At 42.5% G+C, this 19622-nt stretch overlaps 2 protein-coding genes across 3 annotated transcripts; both read left to right on the forward strand.

Annotated features, from left to right (window-relative positions):
* Positions 1-798: 798 nt before the first annotated feature.
* Positions 799-3799, forward strand: LOC112882269. Of its 2 annotated transcripts, XR_003226634.1 has the most exons (3): positions 799-1956; positions 3025-3311; positions 3402-3799. XR_003226634.1 is itself a non-coding variant. In XM_025947282.1 (2 exons), exons 1-2 carry the CDS (start codon positions 879-881, stop codon positions 3455-3457), a joined length of 1134 nt encoding a protein of 377 aa, XP_025803067.1. In that variant the 5' UTR covers positions 799-878; the 3' UTR covers positions 3458-3799. The 2 variants fall into 2 exon arrangements, 1 of the variants encoding a protein (XP_025803067.1); XM_025947282.1 differs by lacking the exon at positions 3025-3311.
* A 1063-nt stretch (positions 3800-4862) lies between these two features.
* On the forward strand, positions 4863-18475 carry LOC112881696 (tRNA ligase 1). The gene is made up of 27 exons (XM_025946512.1): positions 4863-5108; positions 5189-5569; positions 6254-6304; positions 6423-6505; positions 6584-6683; positions 8399-8477; positions 9083-9206; positions 9908-10014; positions 10119-10247; positions 10476-10540; positions 10635-10799; positions 10941-11101; positions 11178-11209; positions 11279-11460; positions 11796-11875; positions 12408-12473; positions 12552-12841; positions 13334-13441; positions 14702-14799; positions 14903-14963; positions 16030-16106; positions 16195-16266; positions 16338-16414; positions 16630-16710; positions 16987-17089; positions 17575-17733; positions 17846-18475. Exons 1-27 carry the CDS (start codon positions 4971-4973, stop codon positions 18236-18238), a joined length of 3462 nt encoding a protein of 1153 aa, XP_025802297.1. The 5' UTR covers positions 4863-4970; the 3' UTR covers positions 18239-18475.
* Positions 18476-19622: the final 1147 nt, after the last annotated feature.

Below are 19622 nucleotides of genomic sequence, written 5' to 3' on the forward strand. Positions count from 1 at the left end.
TGGAAGTCCGGAACATACATTATTGTCCCTGAATCTTTTTTTTTTCTTTTGAAACGAATGCCCCTGAATATCTAAAAGTACTCTGGTTTCTTGAAACACGGCAATTTGCCAATTTCTAGTACTTTGGTTTCTCCAACCTAAATTTAGTAAGATCCGTGGCTTTAAAATTGGCACGTCGCGGTTCCCTGTGGCGGAGTGAACTGTTGGGCAGTGTAGTGACGTAAAGACTGGAATTCGCGATTTTCGTGGCTATTGCTCCGAGTTTCAGTCGAATAGTTGGAGACTTGAGTAAATTCGAAAAATTATATTGGTTACTAGTCTGTATCACCTTCCAGTGTGACCTGATTAGTGATTGTTACTTAGGATCTAGAACAAATATGATTTAACGATCAGATCATATGACAAGTCCTCGGCTGGTAAGATTTGTTGTGGTGGAACCTGCCTATTTAAGTTCGAGTCCTTGACTCGGTATGGACGCTCTTATTTTTCTGAATTTGTTTCAAAATTTAACTGTCACTGATCTTTTGGTGGTAGACGACGTGCTTATCGACAGCGAGACGTGTGTGATGATTTCGTCAATCTCAAGAATCTGTCGGCTCAGTCTCACGAAGGTATTTATAGAGGCAAAGGTTGCGTGCGTATTTATATAAAGGCAAGTGTGCGTACGTGTATATGAATGTCTGTATTTCAAATAAAAGAGATCATGTTACAACAAAGTCCAACCAAAGATCATCTACAGTATTATTCTAAACCATTTTGAGCGGTTCAACCCGTCACAACATATGAACAATCAGTGTGTCAATTATCAAACCATGACATGGCAAAGATAAAAAGTAAAAAGACCACCGAACCCTAGCTCCGCCGCCTGAGTTCCGATAATGCGGCCACGCACCAGGGCGGCGCGGCCGCCGCCGGAGCTGATGGACGACATCGTGGAGGAGATCCTCCTCCGCATCCCGCCCGCCGACCCCGCGAGTCTCGTGCGCGCCGCCGCCTCGTGCAAGCAATGGTGGCGCCTCGTCTCCGGGCCCGGCTTCCGCCGCCGGTGGTTTCGCGGGATCCACCGTGCGCCGCTCATGCTGGGCGCCGTCCGCAGCATCCTCTACAACGGCCGCACCAACGTCAGCTTCGTCCCCGCCTTCCCCTTCCTCCAGCCCCGCGCCGGCCGCCGCGGCTGGCGCGCGCTCGACTCCCGCGACGGCCGCGTGCTCCTCCACCGCGAGCAGAGGTGCCTCAGAGAAAAAAACGTCCTCGCCGTCTGGAACCCCGTCACGGACGAGCAGCGGGAACTGCCCGCCCTTCCGGGCTTCAGCGGAATTTGCGCAGCGGTCCTCTGTGACGCCTCCGCCGCCGGCGACAACCTCGCCTGCAGCTCTGGGCCCTTCCTTGTCGCCTTCATAGGTTCCGGCCATGAGGGCACATGCATCCGCGTCTACTCATCGGAATCCGATGCGTGGGGTGAGCCGGCCTCTGCTTGGTACCCTGGTTACCTTAACAAGGAAGTGCGCGGCGTCTGTGTGGGGAACGCAGTCTACTTCGCGCTCCGGGCCATCACAAGAATCCTCGAGTACGACCTCGGAACAGGGGGAGTGACTGTGATTGACCCGCCACCAATGTCAAGCGATCTCGTTGCGCTGATGACCGCAGAGGGCGGTGGTCTTGGATGCGCCACAGAGAAAGGGTGCAGACTCCAGATGTGGTCGAGGGAGGTTGGTTCAGATGGACTGATGGGATGGTCGCAATGGAAAGCCTTCAGGCTCAGGACGATGAAACCTGTTGGTTGTGACATTTTGACACTTCATGTGGTTGGCTTTGAAGACGGCGGCGGCATCATCTATGTGGGGACAGATCAGGGGTCCTTCACTACTGATTTGAAGTCCGGCAGGTACCTGAGAAAAGTGGAAGGGGTCGGTGGCAGTGAGGACATTCTTCCGTACATGACCTGCTATGATCCAGGTACAATTCAACGTCGTTTAGTCTTTTGTTTCCCAAATTCTTAATGAAAATATGGGCAATCCTATATGCTGCACATAAAACAGGGCTCTGCCTAACTTTTGTTTGTGAACGTGGAATTTTACGGGAACAAAAATGGTGTTACCTCTGCATAAGTTTTGTTTGTTGCTGGATATATGTGCTGAACCGCGGAAGGTGTTTTCTCTCGATGGTTTTGCGGAACCATTGTGGCTGCTTACTGTTGGGGGATAACAACATGTGCTGTTTCGTCATTACTTGTGGCGACTTGTTTGTCCCGTGTTTGAATGGTTGGTGATTAACTGATGTTCACTGAGAGTAGACCGACTCTTTGATTAGCTGATATTATTTCAAAAGTTTCTGGGCGTTGCAGCTATAGGTGAGCGTACAAATGCTGGTGTTTTAAAGTGCATTAAGAAAATCGAGCTACTGCTGTTGCTGATGGGACACTAATCTTGCTCTGGTAGCAGCCATATAGCTGAAATCATGGGTGAAGCTAGGGCTGAAATGCATCACAATATAACAACCTGTACAATTTCGAAGTAATATATGCCTCTGCTACAACTAAATTTGGTATCACCGTGGTGCATATGCACCACACCTTAGCTTCTCCACTGTCTGAAATTTTGGTCGACAGCTTGTTGCAAAGTGGCTTCCTTCTGCAGCGTATATCACTAGTATTTTAGCACTTTGTGTCCCCAGAAGAAGCAAACCTAGCTACACTATGAATCTAATTTTCGGTGAGCCTTCATGCTCATACATTTCAGTTTCAAAAAGCCTAGGGTTGGTTTGGATGCAGAGTAGTGAACCACAAGCTGGTTTTTCTACTTTTCTTCAGAACAGTCACTCTAAGTCAATTTCTCCGCACCACATTATTGCCTCATAATTTCAGAATTTATCACCCAAAAAATGTAATGTTATCATTATAAAATCAGGCGTGAAATATGATATTTGCAATCTGGAAAGCTGACACGATAAAGTGTGAACAGATAAAAAGTAAAGAGGGAGTTTATTCTGGATCATCCAAATGCTTACGTTGAAATATTGTTGCAGATGGCAATCCATCAGCCCATACCTCAGGGCTGGATCTGGAAGCAAAGTAATTCTATGATGGAAGTGGCATGGCAATATTTCTGCCAAGATTAAAGTTGTTACTTGTAGTTAATTTAATCATGCATGTTACCTCATTTGGACTGTAATTTGACACTTGAGAATCTTGAGCAAAACAGAAAACAAGGTCGAACATAAGAAAAAAAAAACAAAGTTACTGCAGCAAAACAAGAAACGTAAAGGCTCTGCTGATCTTGGACTTGGATGCATTGCTATTTCCAAGATAATAAGTTATGTTTGGTGGTCATTTGCAGCAAATTTTTTGGTCCATATGGCTGGTCTTCCATTAGCTGATTTTTTTTTTTCAAAATTTTCTGCAGTACCGAGAGTGGCCTCTACAGGTGAGGGTCCAAGCTCTGCTGTTTCAAGTGCATGAAAAAACTCAAGCTGCTAGTGAAGGTCTTCTGATAAATCAAGAAGGAAGTGTCTGGTTAACATCAGATGGAAGTTGGCTTTGTGGCATACCCTTTAGGTTATGTGATTGCTACATGTCCTCTTCTTTTTTTCTTCAGCCAGTCGCCTAGAAGTTGCTGTAAAGCTTTCTTGGGATTATCGGTAAGATGGTAAACCCAGCAGTACCCTACCCCATGTGCCCTCCAAAATTGCAGCTCGCAATGAGTTAGGAGCAAATATGGCTTCTTTGGTAAGAAAGTTGTGCTGAGGAGTATGATCAGACAATATTTGAGCAATGAAATCCTGATGCACCGTGTTAATCCAACCAAATTTTAGTTCAGTTGAGCTTCGCTTGGCTTGAAAAATTATCAAGCGGTCAAGACTTCTAGTGTTCCATTTCCAAGTGAAGTGCTGCATATGCTTACATATATGAATCATTGTCTGTTCTGTCAGCATGTGCTTAGTTGCTTACATATATGAATCATTTTCTGTTCTGTCACTATTTCATCGCCATAATCCATTCGCGTTTTAATTTGTGTAACAACGTGCAAGTGCGACTATTATGTGTGGCCAATCAGTTAATGTCACCATTTTTGCTCAAGTTTTCAAACGCTAAATTTGCGGTGTTATACGACTCACTGCGTTTGTGCATCGAGTCTGAAGTTTGGTATTGGCAATGCTCATGCTGCGCTGCTGCTGCTGCTGCTGCATGAGGGGTAAACCTGTATATGCGAGTGGACTCAGGGGCGAAGTTGTGTACCTGCATGGCTGCATCTGTCACATTGTTTTCTTTATTTTTTTCTGCAAAAAAATGCTTTGATTTTAGGCCTAATCACAGTCATATACCTTGAGAAGATTATGGTCCTGTGTTTGGTGGGGTGCTGCAGTTTCCAAAAACTTCATTGCTGAAGTACTCCAGTTTTAAGAACCAGAACCATGTAACACCACAGTATTTTGAAAAGAGTTTTTCTAGTTTTGCTGAAACCTTCATGTTTGGGTGTCTCAAATCTCGGCTAGCTAATCCAATCCAGCCACTATAGCTAATTTTAGCATCTAACTGTTACAATGCATTCAAGCAGGGTCTAAGCAGGGCGTGGATGGAATGTTAGGCTCAGACCAAAGTATCCTAAAAATCAAGCAGCCTTCCAAACACTGGGCCGAAACCTTATCTAATCGCACGCCCCAGCCCGCCGCACGGCGCACGTGGTCGACGCGACATGGAGCCCGTGGGCCAAACCAACCAACCAACCAACCAACAACACGGCCCGCTATCCTCCCTCAGCCCACCAAACCTCGCGGCTCCCTCACACTGTCACACAGCCCAAGCAGTGGGACACACTAAAAAAAAAAGCCCAACAGTGGGAGGGGTTTCTGCTGCAGTCCCCTCCTCCATCCGGCGAGTCCTTCCCTTCCACGTCACAGAACCGCCGCAGGTCGGCGGCGCCATCACCCCACAACTCCGCCGCCGCGCGCCACCTCGCCCGCCTCGCCCTTTTATGTCGCCCGCCTCCTCCCTCCTCTCCCCGCACGCCCCCCGGCGAATCCTCCCGCTCCTCCTCCCCCTCCGCTTCTCCTCCTCCTCCGCCGCCGCTGTCTCCGCGCCCGCGCTCGCAATGCCTCCCCGACGCGACGGCGTACGCTCCCCTTCTCCGCCGATAAACCCTCTAAACCCTAACCCCGCCTCACTCACTCACTCAATCTCTATTTCCCGCAGACCAAGCCGCCGCCGCGCAAATGGAAGCCCAAGGCCAGCGACGCCTCCTTCTCCTCGTCCTCCGCCTCCGCCGCGGCCGGGATCGCCGAGTCCGTCGGGAAGATGACCCTCGCCCCGCAGGAGCCGCCGCGGGCGGGGGCGGCGCAGCTGTGGGTGCCGAGGGGCTACGCGACCTCCGCGGCGGAAGGCCCCGGCCCTGGCGCCGCCTCCACCTCGACATCCGCGGCGGTGACGGCGGAGCAGGGCGGTGCCGCGAGTCAGAAGCTCTCGAGCCTCTTCAAGTCCGCCCCGAACTTCGAGGTGGACAACAGCACCTTCACCGAGGCCCAGATCAGGGCCACGTTCTACCCCAAGTTCGAGAACGAGAAGTCCGATCAAGAGGTGAGTGCTTGGGGGTCGCCCTGCTGCTCAATTTGTCATTCTCTCTATGGTGTTCTGACTTGTGACTGACAATACCAAGTGTTCACTGAGAAATCGTGAAGGATTTACCCGGTGATTGGTAGGCTGGTTCTAATAATCTGATGCTTATAGATGTTTTCACATTGTGGGTTGACTTTGGGCTTAGCTCTGTAGTTTTTGGTGGGCATAGTTTAACCAAGTTCAACTGCTGCCTGTTTCCGATGCATTGTGGCGATATTGAGTATTGGAATTACTAGAGGATTTGTAGAGTACTTCGGCTGAACTTAGATGTTATACGCTCTATGATGATTAGAGTAGTTGCCCGCTTGGACATGTTATTGTAGCTGTAGAGCTCGTTCCAGGACTTGATGGAAATCATCCAAATTTTCATCAATTGAAGGACACAACCATTTAATCTTTCTCCTAAGAAACATTTAATTTGCATCTCTACTCAATTGACATTTTTATTGTAACTGCATAGCTCTTGGTGACTTTGATGTGGCCATAACTATTCTCTCCTAAAAAGGCAACGCTTAATGAACTCACTGTCCAGTAATCCTTGTGGCTATAGACTATTCAGGCTTCTAGGTTTCTGTTGTTGCCATTTAGTGTGGAATAATAATTTTAGTTTTATTGAGAAGCTTACCCTCACATTTGTGATGACAGACAAGAACCAGAATGATTGAGATGGTATCGCACGGCTTAGCAAACCTTGAGGTATATGTTATATTTTGTTTTGCCTTTTAATCAAACTAGTGGTTCTTTGAGTGAACTGATCAGTGGTTGTAATGATGATAATTTCCCTCCTAATATAGTGAGAACATTGTTCCTCCAGGTTACACTCAAGCATTCTGGGTCGCTCTTCATGTATGCTGGTCACCATGGTGGTGCATATGCAAAGAACAGCTTTGGAAATGTGTATGTTTTACTGATTTCTCCTGATTATTTCAAGATCAATGTATGTGATGATTGAAGTTTTTCAAATTTTGCTTTTAGATATACTGCTGTCGGCGTTTTTGTTCTGGGGCGTTTGTTTCGTGAAGCTTGGGGAAAAGAGGCTCCTAAAATGCAAGCAGAATTCAATGATTTCCTTGAGGTATTCAATGTTCAGGGCAATGCTTGTCAAGAACTTCATGATTTTCTTGTTTGTGGAGTAATTCATGTAGCAGTGGCGCATAGCCTTAACTAGGGAGATTTTCTGGGGCGTTTGTTTATTTTCTGTTGTGGTTTCTGTATAACACCTTAACTTCACATCTTAAGAAGCCTAGGAAGTCAGAGGAGCAATTCTAGGCTTGCTAAGCTGTTTTGCACTCTTTGCAACGGGGATATTTAATTTTTTTCCATCCTTACGAACGGCCAGCATTCAAATGCCAGTCTTAGAAATGACCCTACATTTTTGCCACATGAGAGAGATGATTTCTTACAAATTTGCCAAATTCGCCTACATGACACGACACGTCGAACATCTAGGGTGGTGAGGCGACGCAAAATGACCCTTTTGCCCTGCTAGGTCACTCCCTACTACCTCCCTTTCCCTATGACAACCAGGCCCCACTGTCATCACTAACCTCGGTGCACTGGAGCGAAGCCCTTGATCCAACATGCCGCCGCCTGCATCTGTCGTCGCCGGTGACTCCTCTCCCCCGCGCCTCTTTCCCCTTCTCTCGTCCTCGTGCAAGTGCATGCCCCTTGCTCCTCGGGCTGTTGTCCATCCAGAATCCCACACCACCGCCTGTTCCTACCGCCCGCTCCTCATCCCTCCTCTCTCCAGCCTTCTCCCTCACGCCGCCACTTAATGCTTGTCTATGTTCTTTTCTTCTCCAATCGGAGGCAGCCGGCAGCAGCTCACCAGCCACTCCCTCTGAATCTCCCTAGAGCAAAACAGTTAGCAGCAACTCCAATTAATCCAGCTCCTACCTTATCCCAATCGGCAAAAGCAATAGGCACGAACTTAAATCCGGCACACCACTTCTCTCCCTATGAATTTCCTCCACCAACCAGCAGCTGCGACTGTCTCCAATCCACCAGCACCAGCATGTGCTCCTCCAAATACAAATCCTCCACCAACTAGAGTGCGCACACCAGCCACCGCTTCGCTTCTCCACAGCCCACAAGATGCGCACGGGAGAGAGGGAAGGAGCTCGAGAGGACTCAGTATCGAGGGAGATCCATGTGCCGGCATCGAGATGCGCCCCTCCAAGGAGCACGAGCGAACTCGCACGGCTCAGCCAGCTCGAACGGGCAGTCATGGCATGCTTTTGAGGTGGAGGGAGGGGGAGGTCGTGCAGAGGTGAAAGATGATAACGAAGAAGAAAAGGGAGAGGGGTATATTTGTTTTTTCGCGTCCACTTGCAAAGCTGGAGGTCTGATGTGTCGTGCCACGTAGGCCAATTTGGCAAATTTGTAGGAAATCATCTTTCTCATGTGGCAAAAATGTAGGGACATTTCTAAAACTGACTTTTGAATGCTGGCCGTTTGTAAGGATGGCAAAAGAAATTAAATATCCCTTTGCAATGTGGGATCTAGTTAGTTGTTGGAACCTTTGTTAGTATAAGAGTAAGATTTTACTGTTACTATTTAGAAAAGTATGCTTTTTAGCTTACAAGTCAATGAAAAAGGCAGAAAGTGTATGTGCCTTTGGAAAGTCATCGCAGTGCTAGTTAATATAATCATATATTCATATTAAATTATTATTACATTAAGGACTAATCATTTTAGCTTTGTTACTTATTTGCTTTCTGAGTCATTGAGGGTTTCTGGCTCTGCAATTTTCTTACTGTTCCTAATTTTCCCCCTGTTTTATGCTTCTAGAGAAACCGTATAAGCATTTCAATGGAACTTGTGACAGCTGTGTTAGGAGACCATGGGCAAAGGCCTAAGGATGATTATGGTACGTCCTTTTCTTCTGTCAAAGGCAATTAGTAATTTGCTTATAGTTTGTTCAACATCATTAGATATTTATCGATCCGGGTTACTTTGGAAGAACATAAAAAGGGGTCAGAATTTGGTTTCAGCTGGTTTTCTTTTACACTCACAAAATCCACGATTTTGTTGTCACAACTGTCGAAATATCTTTATTGGATAAATTTTCTTATGTGTCACTGATTATTTCCTTGTTTCTTTATGCACTGGATTGCAAAGACATTTTTTTTTCTTTCCCATTGTTGACTGTTAAAAGCTTCTAAATATTACATTTGTATGGTAATGATCAATTTGCCCCTCGTTTACGTGAACTGTGGAACTTCAACTGTTTATTTTCCTGCAATGATACATTTGGAAAGTTCTAATTACCTTGTAACGTAAAATCAGGATCAACATTTCATCCTTTTCTTTCTATTTATATTTTACATTGCTGTTTGGTATGATTCTGCTAGTACTTGTAGGGCAACTAATTCCAGTAGCTACTTCTCCCGTACCTTACTTTGCTATAGTTTCATTACTCTCACCATTATTGATATGCTTATATTTATTCAATTTGTTTTCGGCGCTATGCAGCTGTGGTTACAGCTGTAACAGAATTGGGCCGTGGCAAGCCAAAATTCTATTCTACTCCAGAGGTTATTGCATTTTGTCGGAAATGGCGCCTACCTACGAACCATGTCTGGCTATTTTCGACAAGGTGTCCATCGATAACTTTATGCTCACAAAGAATTGGGCTGCTTTGTTTCATGTGACTATGTGAGATACATTTACATCCTTTTTAAAAATAGAGTGTGAAATGGTAACAACCTTGTATATGTTGTTTAGAGATGGACATAATATCTTCTAGTAATACAATTGTTGATTGTGGAATCTACTTTCATCTTTTCCACAGTTGTGGTCTTTTTGGTAACTTTCATTGCTATGCATCCCCTCTGCCAAAATTATCTTTTGTTCAATGCTTGTCATAATGGCTTATCACATTGTCTGATAACCTATGCTGATGCCTGCTTTTTTTTTTCTTTTTTTTGCTCTCTACTGACCCTTTGCCAAAATTATCTTTTACATTTTTTTTGTCACATTGGATCACTGCGTTGACTGATAGTCTATGCTGATGCAAGCATATTTTTTTCTCTGCGCTATCAATTAGTGTATTTGCATTGTCAAGGAGTATAGATTAGTCTTAAGTTGCTTTGTCATGTTTATATTGCTAAAAATTTGTTCAGCTGTTAGCTTGTTATTGAATAATTTTTTTTCGTTCTTGCATTCATCCATCCGATGGCCTGCACCCTGCAGGCACAATTTTGCATGTAATTTCAGGAGCACACTTGCAACTGTTATGTGTTCACTGCTGATTCTGATCATAATATTATTATGCTTTCTGTTTGCATCTTTTACTAGGAAATCGGCCTCTTCATTCTTTGCTGCTTACGATGCATTATGTGAAGAAGGAACTGCAACACCTGTTTGCAAAGCCCTTGATGAAATAGCTGATATATCAGTACCAGGTAAGAGTTTCTTGACTGTTGATCGACTGATTGCCATCATGCTGACGTTTAAATCAATCCTTGGTGGGAAGTTTGGAACTCACACTAAGTTAATTTTGTTGTAGGGTCAAAAGATCATGTAAAGGTGCAGGGTGAGATCCTTGAAGGTCTCGTTGCCCGTATTGTGATTCGTGAAAGTTCAGTGCAAATGGAAGAAGTTTTGAGAAACTTTCCGCAGCCTCCGTTAGACGGTGGTAAGCTGCTGAACTAGAATTCTGTATGATTAAACTCATTGTTGGAGTGGATTATGTGAGCTTTACAAGAAACAAGAAGTTTTGGTTTAGGTGGAATAATTTGAGGAAAACTTTTGGATGCATTTGGGTTTGTTCTAACTTCTAAGAATAACTTACGACACATTTCAGTTATGAGCTTGTAATTACTTCACCTTTTACCATTCATTCAGATTTTCTTTTCTTGTGCAGTTGATTCAGATTTAGGACCAAGTTTACGAGAAATATGTGCTGCTAATAGGTCAGATGAAAAGCAGGTATTAATATTGTCAAGTGGTATTTGTTGCTCTATGATATGTTCTTCATGTTGTGCAACCTTGCTATAGCATCTTTGTAATTATGCATGAGCAGCAAATTAAAGCACTTCTGGATAATGTTGGAGCTTCAATGTGTCCAGACCATTCAGATTGGTTTGGAAATAGTGGACTTGATGCTCAGTCACGAAATGCTGATAGATCAGTTGTCACTAAATTTTTGCAAGCACATCCTACAGACTACGCAACTAAGAAACTACAGGTTAGTAGCTATATTGGTTCTTGATAAAGGATAGATATTTCTCAACTGTAGTGGACATGGTTTCCTTATAAATAAAGTTGCTACAACAATGCACCAATACCTATACAGATATGAAATAATTTATTTTGTTGACTGTTGCAGGAGATGATTCGCTTGATGAAGCAGAGGCACTTCTCAGCAGCTTTCAAATGTTACTGGAATTACCAAAAAATTGATTCTCTCTCAAATGACAACTTGTATTACAAGATGGTTATACATGTTTATAATGATTCTGTTTTTAGACGTTATCAGCAAGAGATGAGGTGAGGTTTGTGAAGTCAGCCTTGTGTTTTACCTTGATATCTCATTTATGAACTCAGTGTATGCTGCTATTTTTAGGAAAAACCAAGGGTTGTGGCCTCTATATAGAGGTAAGCTGAGCCAATTGTGATTCAGATATGAACTACGGTGCCTTCCACTGACATGTATTCCATGGTTAGGTTTCTTTGTTGATGTAAACCTGTTCAAGGCGACGAATAAGAAGGCAGCTGAACTTGCCAAAGATGGTGATGCTTTACTGAAAAATATCAGTGGTGCCTTGGATTCAAATTCTTCAGCTGTGGATGGTCTGGCTGATGAGGATTCCAATCTAATGGTTAAGCTAAAATTTTTGACATATAAGGTACGTCTTCATCAATGTTTTCAGCTTTCTTTTTGGTGTTATTGGTCACTTCTTGAGGTACCACTACCAGCTTTAATGGTTATGGTTATGTCGGATTGCTCAATTTTATTTTGGTGTGCTTCTAAATTAAGTTTTGAAATGTTACTGCTACTCTTATGGTTGTGTACATGGTTGCACTATTCCTGTCATTGCCTTCTAATATACTTATGGTTTTTCTGTATGTACTTCCTTTCCCTTTGAAGTTATTTTATTTTTTGAACGTTGAAGAGGACTAGAACCAAAACTTTGTTGTATGCTTAATCCTCTAACAATTATCTTATTTGGCTATTTGACAGTTACGGACATTCTTAATTCGCAATGGTCTTTCTACCCTTTTCAAAGATGGACCGTCAGCTTATAGAACTTATTACTTAAGGTATGTTATGCATGCATGTTTTTAAGTTTCAGTCATATTTTCTGCAACAGATTGGGTATTAATGAAGAAATGAAATGAAAACATATTTATTTTGCTACTTTCAGGTACTACTGCTTTAGTTAAGATGTCTCCAAATTATGTAATGAGAAACACAGTGCTAATGCTCCCTCTAGACCTATGCATTGTTTAATGACGTGTTAATGGGCAATGCTAATATCTTTCAAGTGTATCCAGCCATGCAAATGCAGGATATAGCCTTTTCTGGTATTCAAGTTCTTTTCTTCATCACACAATAATTTGATGCGAAAATTTTATTCTTGTAGTTGTAAAATTTGTGTTGCGAGTTTCGTACTACTATAATTGAATTTGATTCTGCTGTGATAATAGAAGTAATTCTTGGAGATTTTAGGCATATAAATTGTTAATTAATTTGAGTTGTAAATTGTGAACTACTATAGCTGGTCTTCTGTGCTACTTTATTAAATAGAAAACTATGCCATCTCTGATGTAATGCTCCCATATGTGTTGTTAGGCAAATGAAGAATTGGGGTACATCACCAAGCAAACAGAAAGAGCTTAGCAAAATGTTGGACGAATGGTATATTATTACCACCTTCGTTCTCTTACAGAACCACGTATGTTCCTTAATTTAATTTGATTACATTACCCATGGCAGGGCTGTCTACATTAGAAGGAAGTATGGGAACAAGCCACTCTCTTCCTCAACATATCTTAGTGAAGCAGAGCCTTTCCTCGAACAATACGCTAAACGCAGCCCTTCAAACCAAGCTTTGATTGGGGCTGCTGGAAACCTAGTGCAGACAGAAAATTTCTTGGCCATACTAGATGCAGAGAGAGATGAAGAGGGTGATCTTCGGGTAGAACATGGGGCAGCACCTTCTAGTCCTGTGTCAACGTCTGTTGATGTGGTTCCCAAAACAGAGGGCCTTATTGTCTTCTTTCCAGGTAAATTAACTGCTGCCATATGCTTAACAACTTTTGAGTTTTTCTCATCATTAGAATAACTGAGAACTTATTTACACTGATCCGGATTGAAAATGATGAAAAAAGTTATGTTATCCCACTGGTTTGTGGGTATCAAACTTTGACTTTCAGCTTGGTTACTGATGTGCCACTCTGGTCGAACCATGTGTTGATCTTAACTAATTCTAGGTCTTAGGGTAGGTTTTGGGTTTGCTTGATAGGTTATGCCTATGAAGCCTATAGCCTGTGGATCAGATAAACTAAGTAATTGACAAAAACAATGTTGGTATAGTATTTTTATTGATAGTTTTGTTACCAATCTTCCATCTTGTTCATACATGAAACAATTCTAACTCCTATCAAACAGTATTATTTTATATTAAAAATTTGTCGAATTCTAACTCCTATCAAACAGTATTATTTTATATTAAAAATTTGTCAGACCTTGATGCTGATTTTGTATTTTCCTTTCAGGTATACCTGGTTGTGCAAAGTCTGCTCTGTGTAAGGAAATATTAAACACACCTGGTGGCCTTGGTGATAATCGTCCTCTTCATAGTTTGATGGGAGATCTTATTAAAGGTATGGAGTATTTTCAACATTATTTATGTTATATGGTTACTTTGTTTACTGGAGTAGAACATGGCTTCAATGAGTAGTGATGGACAGTGCTGTTCTTAGTTAACCTGAACACAGAATGAAATGTCCATTATGTGGGTGTAATTTAATTTTTGTAGGAAACATCGAACTAATTCAGCCCTGCTTTTGTGCCTTCTTTAGGACCATCCTATTGTGCACAATGATTATGAGCTTACCGATATATGCTTTGTTCCTGCCAAGATATTGTCTTGAGCATCTTGTTCTACTGTATCAGCTGAGAGCCTTGATAAGATTTTTTTTTTAATCTTCGTGAACATCTGTTCATTATGCTGGTGCCTAGTCATCAACTTGTCATTCATATATCTCGACATTTGGTATAAACTTAACTTTTCCAATTATATATCTGTAAGAGAAGAACTGTCAGAGTCCTTCCGTTCTAACACAAAGTTCTGGTTTGGAGAACTGAACATTTTGAGTGGCAAAATACCCTCAAAACTTCACTTCTGGCACAAAAATAGGATTGCAAACGAGTCAAGTATGGTTCCAATGATATGTGTGAATACACGGGGGTAGGCTTTCTTTTTGCCTGCAAAGCAAAAGGAGAGAAAAAGGTTCAAAACACTCTTCTCTCAAGGAAAACCTTTTCTATTGAAACAAGTCTATGATATGCTGAGGAAACCAGCGGAAATTGATAAGGGCAGATTGCCCTCTAATCACCAGGTTTCTCCCATGCTAGAGGATCTGGTCAAATCGGTTTTGTTGGGAAAAGCCCTTTACTATCTTATATTATTTGCTTGATTCCTTAACGTAGATTTTGGCTGCCTTTATAGAAGAGGTGCCGGACTGGCTAAATTACAGAACATGACTCTGAATTAGGCTAAGGATGCAGAGAACATTACTATGCATATCTCACTAGCTGTAGGCTCACCTCAATCCTATGTGGTTGATGATCCAGTCACATTCAAGTACTTATTATTATGGTGGGAACATGCTAGAGAGGCAATTTGCCAAAAAAAAAAGTGACCAATTAAGTGATAATATATGGCATTCCTATTAGCTTAGCTTCAGTATCAATTTTGTTTGGCAGGTTGCTCCATAAATTCCATTATAAATGTATGCCTGTTCTGTAAAATTTCTTCCTGGTTTTAGGTTCTGCGATTATATTCAACTTATCACAAAAAATTTGTTAGGCTTTTATAGTTATTACATATTATTCAACTATTTTGTTAACTGTGATTACAGGAAAATACTGGCAAAAGGTTGCGGATGAGCGAAAAAAGAAACCAGCTAGAATAACCCTTGCTGACAAAAATGCACCAAATGAAGAAGTGTGGAGGCAGGCAAGAGTGACATTATAATATTGATAGCAAACAAGTCTGTTTTAAGACTAGTTTGATTTTATATTAGAAGATAGAGTTAGAACTGATAAATCATGTTTTCCAGATTGAGGACATGTGTGGGTCCACAAAGGCAGCCGCTGTTCCTGTGGTTCCAGACTCTGAAGGTAAATGTGCTTCATGATTTATCAGAAAGTCCATTTTATTCCCTTCAACAGTTCACTTTGTCCGCTTAACCCCCTGAGCAAAATTTAGGCTCAATTTACTCCCCCAACAATTCCAATTAGTCTAATCTACCCTCTAATGATATTTCTCTTTTTTGTTTCTCCGCGTACGAATTGAATTTTAAGTTCAAATTTTGTGAGTGGATAGAGAACATGATGTCATATGTTAAAAAATACATTAAAAATTTTTCATGGTTATTTTCATAATTTGGAAACATTTAACACGAAATTTATCACAAAAATACAGTTCTGCATGAAAAATATTCATGAAAAAAATCATAATGTATTTTTCTAGCATAGGGCATCATATTATAAGTTACATTGCAAAATTTAAAGTTCAAATTCCACTTGTAAGTGGATTAATAAAAAAGAGAAATCTCATTAGGGGGTAGATTGGACTAATTGAAATAGTTTGGGGTAGTAGCTTGAGCCTAAATTTTGTTTAGGGGGTTAAGTGGACAAAGTGAATTGTTGAGGGGAGTAAAATGGGCTTTTTCCTATTTTCTATTACTTCACCAGTAACTAGGGATGCAAGTTATATTTATTTTGGGTCATTGGGTCGACCCAAAAACTTGATAAAATGAACTAGGTTGGCATTGTGCGTAATTAATTTAGGAGGAGAAATGAACTAGGATGGCATGCTATCGTAATTATTTAGTTCACCCATAAAACACCATTAGGTACTCACTTGCATCCCTACCAGTAACTCCTTTGTCATCTGAAAGTTGGGGGCTGCACTTTGAATTTATAACAGAAGTTAAATGACAACTATACTATAATCTGGAGCTTCCAGATTACATTTATTATGGGCTTGAGTGATGAACTTATTTGAGAGTGTATTGTATAAAGATCTATTTTTGCAGACTACAGTAGGGCCTTAGGTTTAATCCAAGGAGATTTTGCATATTGCCAGATTCTAGCGGAAAATTGCTGACTTTGGCCCGTGTTTTATTGCATCATTATGTTGATCATGTTTTGTAACTTTTGTTCTGGTTTCTTGATTTCGCAGGCACTGATTCAAATCCTTTTTCTCTTGATGCTCTTGCTGTTTTCATGTATCGTGTTCTCCAGCGGGTCAATCATCCGGTGTGTAGTCCACTCTTGCAAATATGTAACTGTCACTCATACATACATTGTGAAATGCCTAACATTTTGTTAATCTTTAATTTGAAAGGGAAATCTGGACAAGGCATCGCCCAACGCGGGTTATGTTTTGCTAATGTTTTATCACCTATATCATGGCAAGGTATGTACATGTCATGTAAGCCTGTTTCCAGCTCCTTGAATTCACCAAATCACCCATACTCTCAATTCCAGAGTCGAAGAGAATTTGAAAATGAACTGTATGAGCGATTTGGCTCCCTGGTTAAGATGCCTCTCTTGAAGCCAGACAGGTTGGAGATTTTCTTGAATTGTTTCATTCCCTTTTTTTTCCAGAAATACCCTGGATCCCAGATTGAGCTATGCAATTAGGGAAAATTTTCAGGGAGGTGTTCCATACACTTATTTTTCAAGAAAAGACAGACTTTCATATCGTGTGCAAGAAAAAGAAAATCATGATGTGGTGACTTAACTCTAAGCTAGCAACTTGATCTTCTGTTTTTCTCAGAGCTCCACTGCCTGATACTGTGAAAACTGTGCTTGATGAGGGGATTAGCTTGTTCAAATTGCATCAGAACAGGCATGGAAGGTATGAAGCTGTTAGCCTTTTGATATATAACCCTGAGCCTTATTTGAGCACATTGTACAGACAAGAAATATCACAATAAGTTGTGTAGGACCAAAATTGCCTTTGTACCACAGCACCTATTGAATAAATAGTAATCAAACTTGCTGTACAAAACACATCTTGAAACAGATGATCTAATTTATAGTGTCACTTCGTCTGATAATTTGGACAAAACCATTTCAAAATTTACATGTCTATATATACTGGCTCACTTTTTACAAAACAATGTCAAATCAGAGCGGAGCCATCAAAAGGTTCATATGCTAAAGAATGGGCGCAGTGGGAGCAAAGGTTGCGTGTGACCTTGTTTGGGAATGCTGATTACCTCAATTCCATTCAGGTAACTGTTTCGTATATACATCAATCATCATCCATATTCTGTTCAGGAATCATAATGGTTGTTGAATGTTATAGACGTAATGTTTGAACCTGTGGGGCCTATTGCTAGTCTAGAGCTACTGTATAAATTACTAGGCGCCATTTCTGAATGCCTTTTATTTCATATATATGAGACTATCAACAAGGATTATTAGGTGTTTTAGAAACACTGTTGTTTCAATCAAACCTACACCTTAAAGTACTTCATATGATGTTTGGGAATGGAGGCACTATTTTTAAATGCTAAGGTATTATTTTATCAGAATCTGTCAGTAGCTACAAATGAACATTTTGAAATATCCATGTGATGTGCTATAATATGGTTTGCTATACACTAATCCCAATCCTTCGTACTAAAACCACAAAGGACTTCTTGCTTTAAGGATACAACTTTGCCGCATATAATGGTGATTCAGTTCTCGCTAATGTTACTAAACTATTTTGTAGGTTCCGTTTGAGTCTGCTGTGAAAGAAGTACTGGAACAGTTAAAGGCTGTTGCAAAAGGTGATCTCAAAACACCTGATACTGGGAAGCGGAAGTTTGGCAATATCATCTTTGCTGCTGTTAGATTAACCCCAGCTGATATAGTGGGCCTTCTCCGTAAGGTAAGAACAGTATGCTCTATTGCCCTGCCTTAAGGTAGCTTCAAGTTTCCGGTTAAGAACTCAGGCTTACATGCTTGTTGGAATCCATCCGTACATTGCACTACTGTGGCAGGTGTCAGAGAAGGACACTGCGGTCAACACTTTCCTCAACGAGACAAAACTGGTGGACAGCCTAACCAAGGCTCACGTCACCCTCGCCCACAAACGAGGCCACGGCGTGGCTGCAGTCGCGAGCTATGGTGTCTACCAGCACCAGGAGGTCCCCGTGTCGTTCAACGCCTTGTACTACACGGACACGATGGCCGCTCTGGAGGCGCAGCTCGGTGCCGTGAACGGCGAGCAGATCAAGTCCAGGAACGAGTGGCCACACGCCACCCTGTGGACGGCTCCGGGCGTCACGCCGAAGGAGGCCAACATGCTGCCGCAGCTGGCCTCGGAAGGAAAAGCGACGCGGGTGCCGATCGAGCCTCCCATCACCGTATCTGGGGTGCTGGACTTCTACTGATTCGCCGCCTGGGTTTTAGAATCTGGAGGTGCGGAGGTTGAACATAGCTTCTGGTGGCCTTAGACGTTAACAGCTGATCGTGGCAATAACATGTAAATCTCACGCCACAATTTTGAGGGCTTTTAGGATAGACGGGGGATATGTTTCTCTTTTGGTGGTGCCCCAAGTAATAATGTCGCGTGGCCGGACGGTGGTTCAGCATGAGTTGTAAAATTCATCCCTTCCATCTGGGCTCTACGATCGCTTTTCCACGGTCATTAATCTACGATCGATGCTAGATGGAAGTGTTAGTCGAAAGCTACCTTTCGTAGCCAGTTTCGTGGCAGCACTTGTAAAGATAACGCTGACCAGCACCTTCCACGAACGGCATTGGACGTTGGTGCCCAAGTGAGTGGAAGGTAGACTCGGCTGTGACTGATTGCGAACACAGTGGAGAGGCTGCAAACAGTGCAGGCTGCTTCTCTTGGCCTAGCCTCCCTAGAGCGCACCATTGCCCATCAGAGATCCAGGGTCCATATGAGCTGGAGGGAGATGCCAACACTATCGAGGTACTTTTAGTGGCGGATCCAGAAAATTGGTTGAGCCTGGGCGCACGTAGAAAATCGGTTGAGCATGGCAACACGTAACACTGTGTCATGGCATTTTCTTTCCTAAGCTGAAACAGTGCATGCGGGTGTCCTCCGCCTTGAGCCCGGGCCGGTGCCCAGGGTGGGCTGGGCCTTGGATCCACCATGGGTACTTTCACCTCAAAACCAGGAGTCGGCAGAGGGAAAACTACAGCAAGGTCCGCTTCTTCTTAGTGCTCATTAGCCGGCCCAGCCTGCAGCATAGGTTGGTGACAGGTTGTGGGCCAACGAAGGTGGCGCTGGCGTCACAGCCACGTCCAGCGGCACCCTAAATCAGGTGACCAGCGTCTTTTTGGCAGAGTTTATTTCAGCTTTAGTTTCATCTATTTTACGCAAATCAAGATATTATAGTGTGAAGTGTTTTGTAAATCCATGCTAAATTGAACTAGAAGTCGGGTGGAGTCAGTTTTTTTTTCACCGGCTTGGCTTCACTAGTGAAACTGTTTTGGGAGAAACCCTTCCAAACGGCCTAAATATTGGAGCTGCCACTAAATTGTGATTAGAATTTGGTTGATCGAACCCTTTGAGAAACTAGGATATGATTAAATTTATTCTCTATAGGATATCTAAAAAACATATAATATATAGTTTATATGCATCTACTATCTCCTATGCATTTTCCAAGCTCACCGTGATTTGAACCGTTTTTCTATAAACATGTACTTGAAAAGCCCGGCTAAGACCTTTTCTTACCAAGATGTACCCTACCATCTCTCCCTCTGGATAACTGACACACTGACCCAGGATCAAGGCTACAA

This window comes from Panicum hallii, chromosome 2 (assembly GCF_002211085.1).
Source record: "Panicum hallii strain FIL2 chromosome 2, PHallii_v3.1, whole genome shotgun sequence".
NCBI lineage: Eukaryota > Viridiplantae > Streptophyta > Magnoliopsida > Poales > Poaceae > Panicum > Panicum hallii.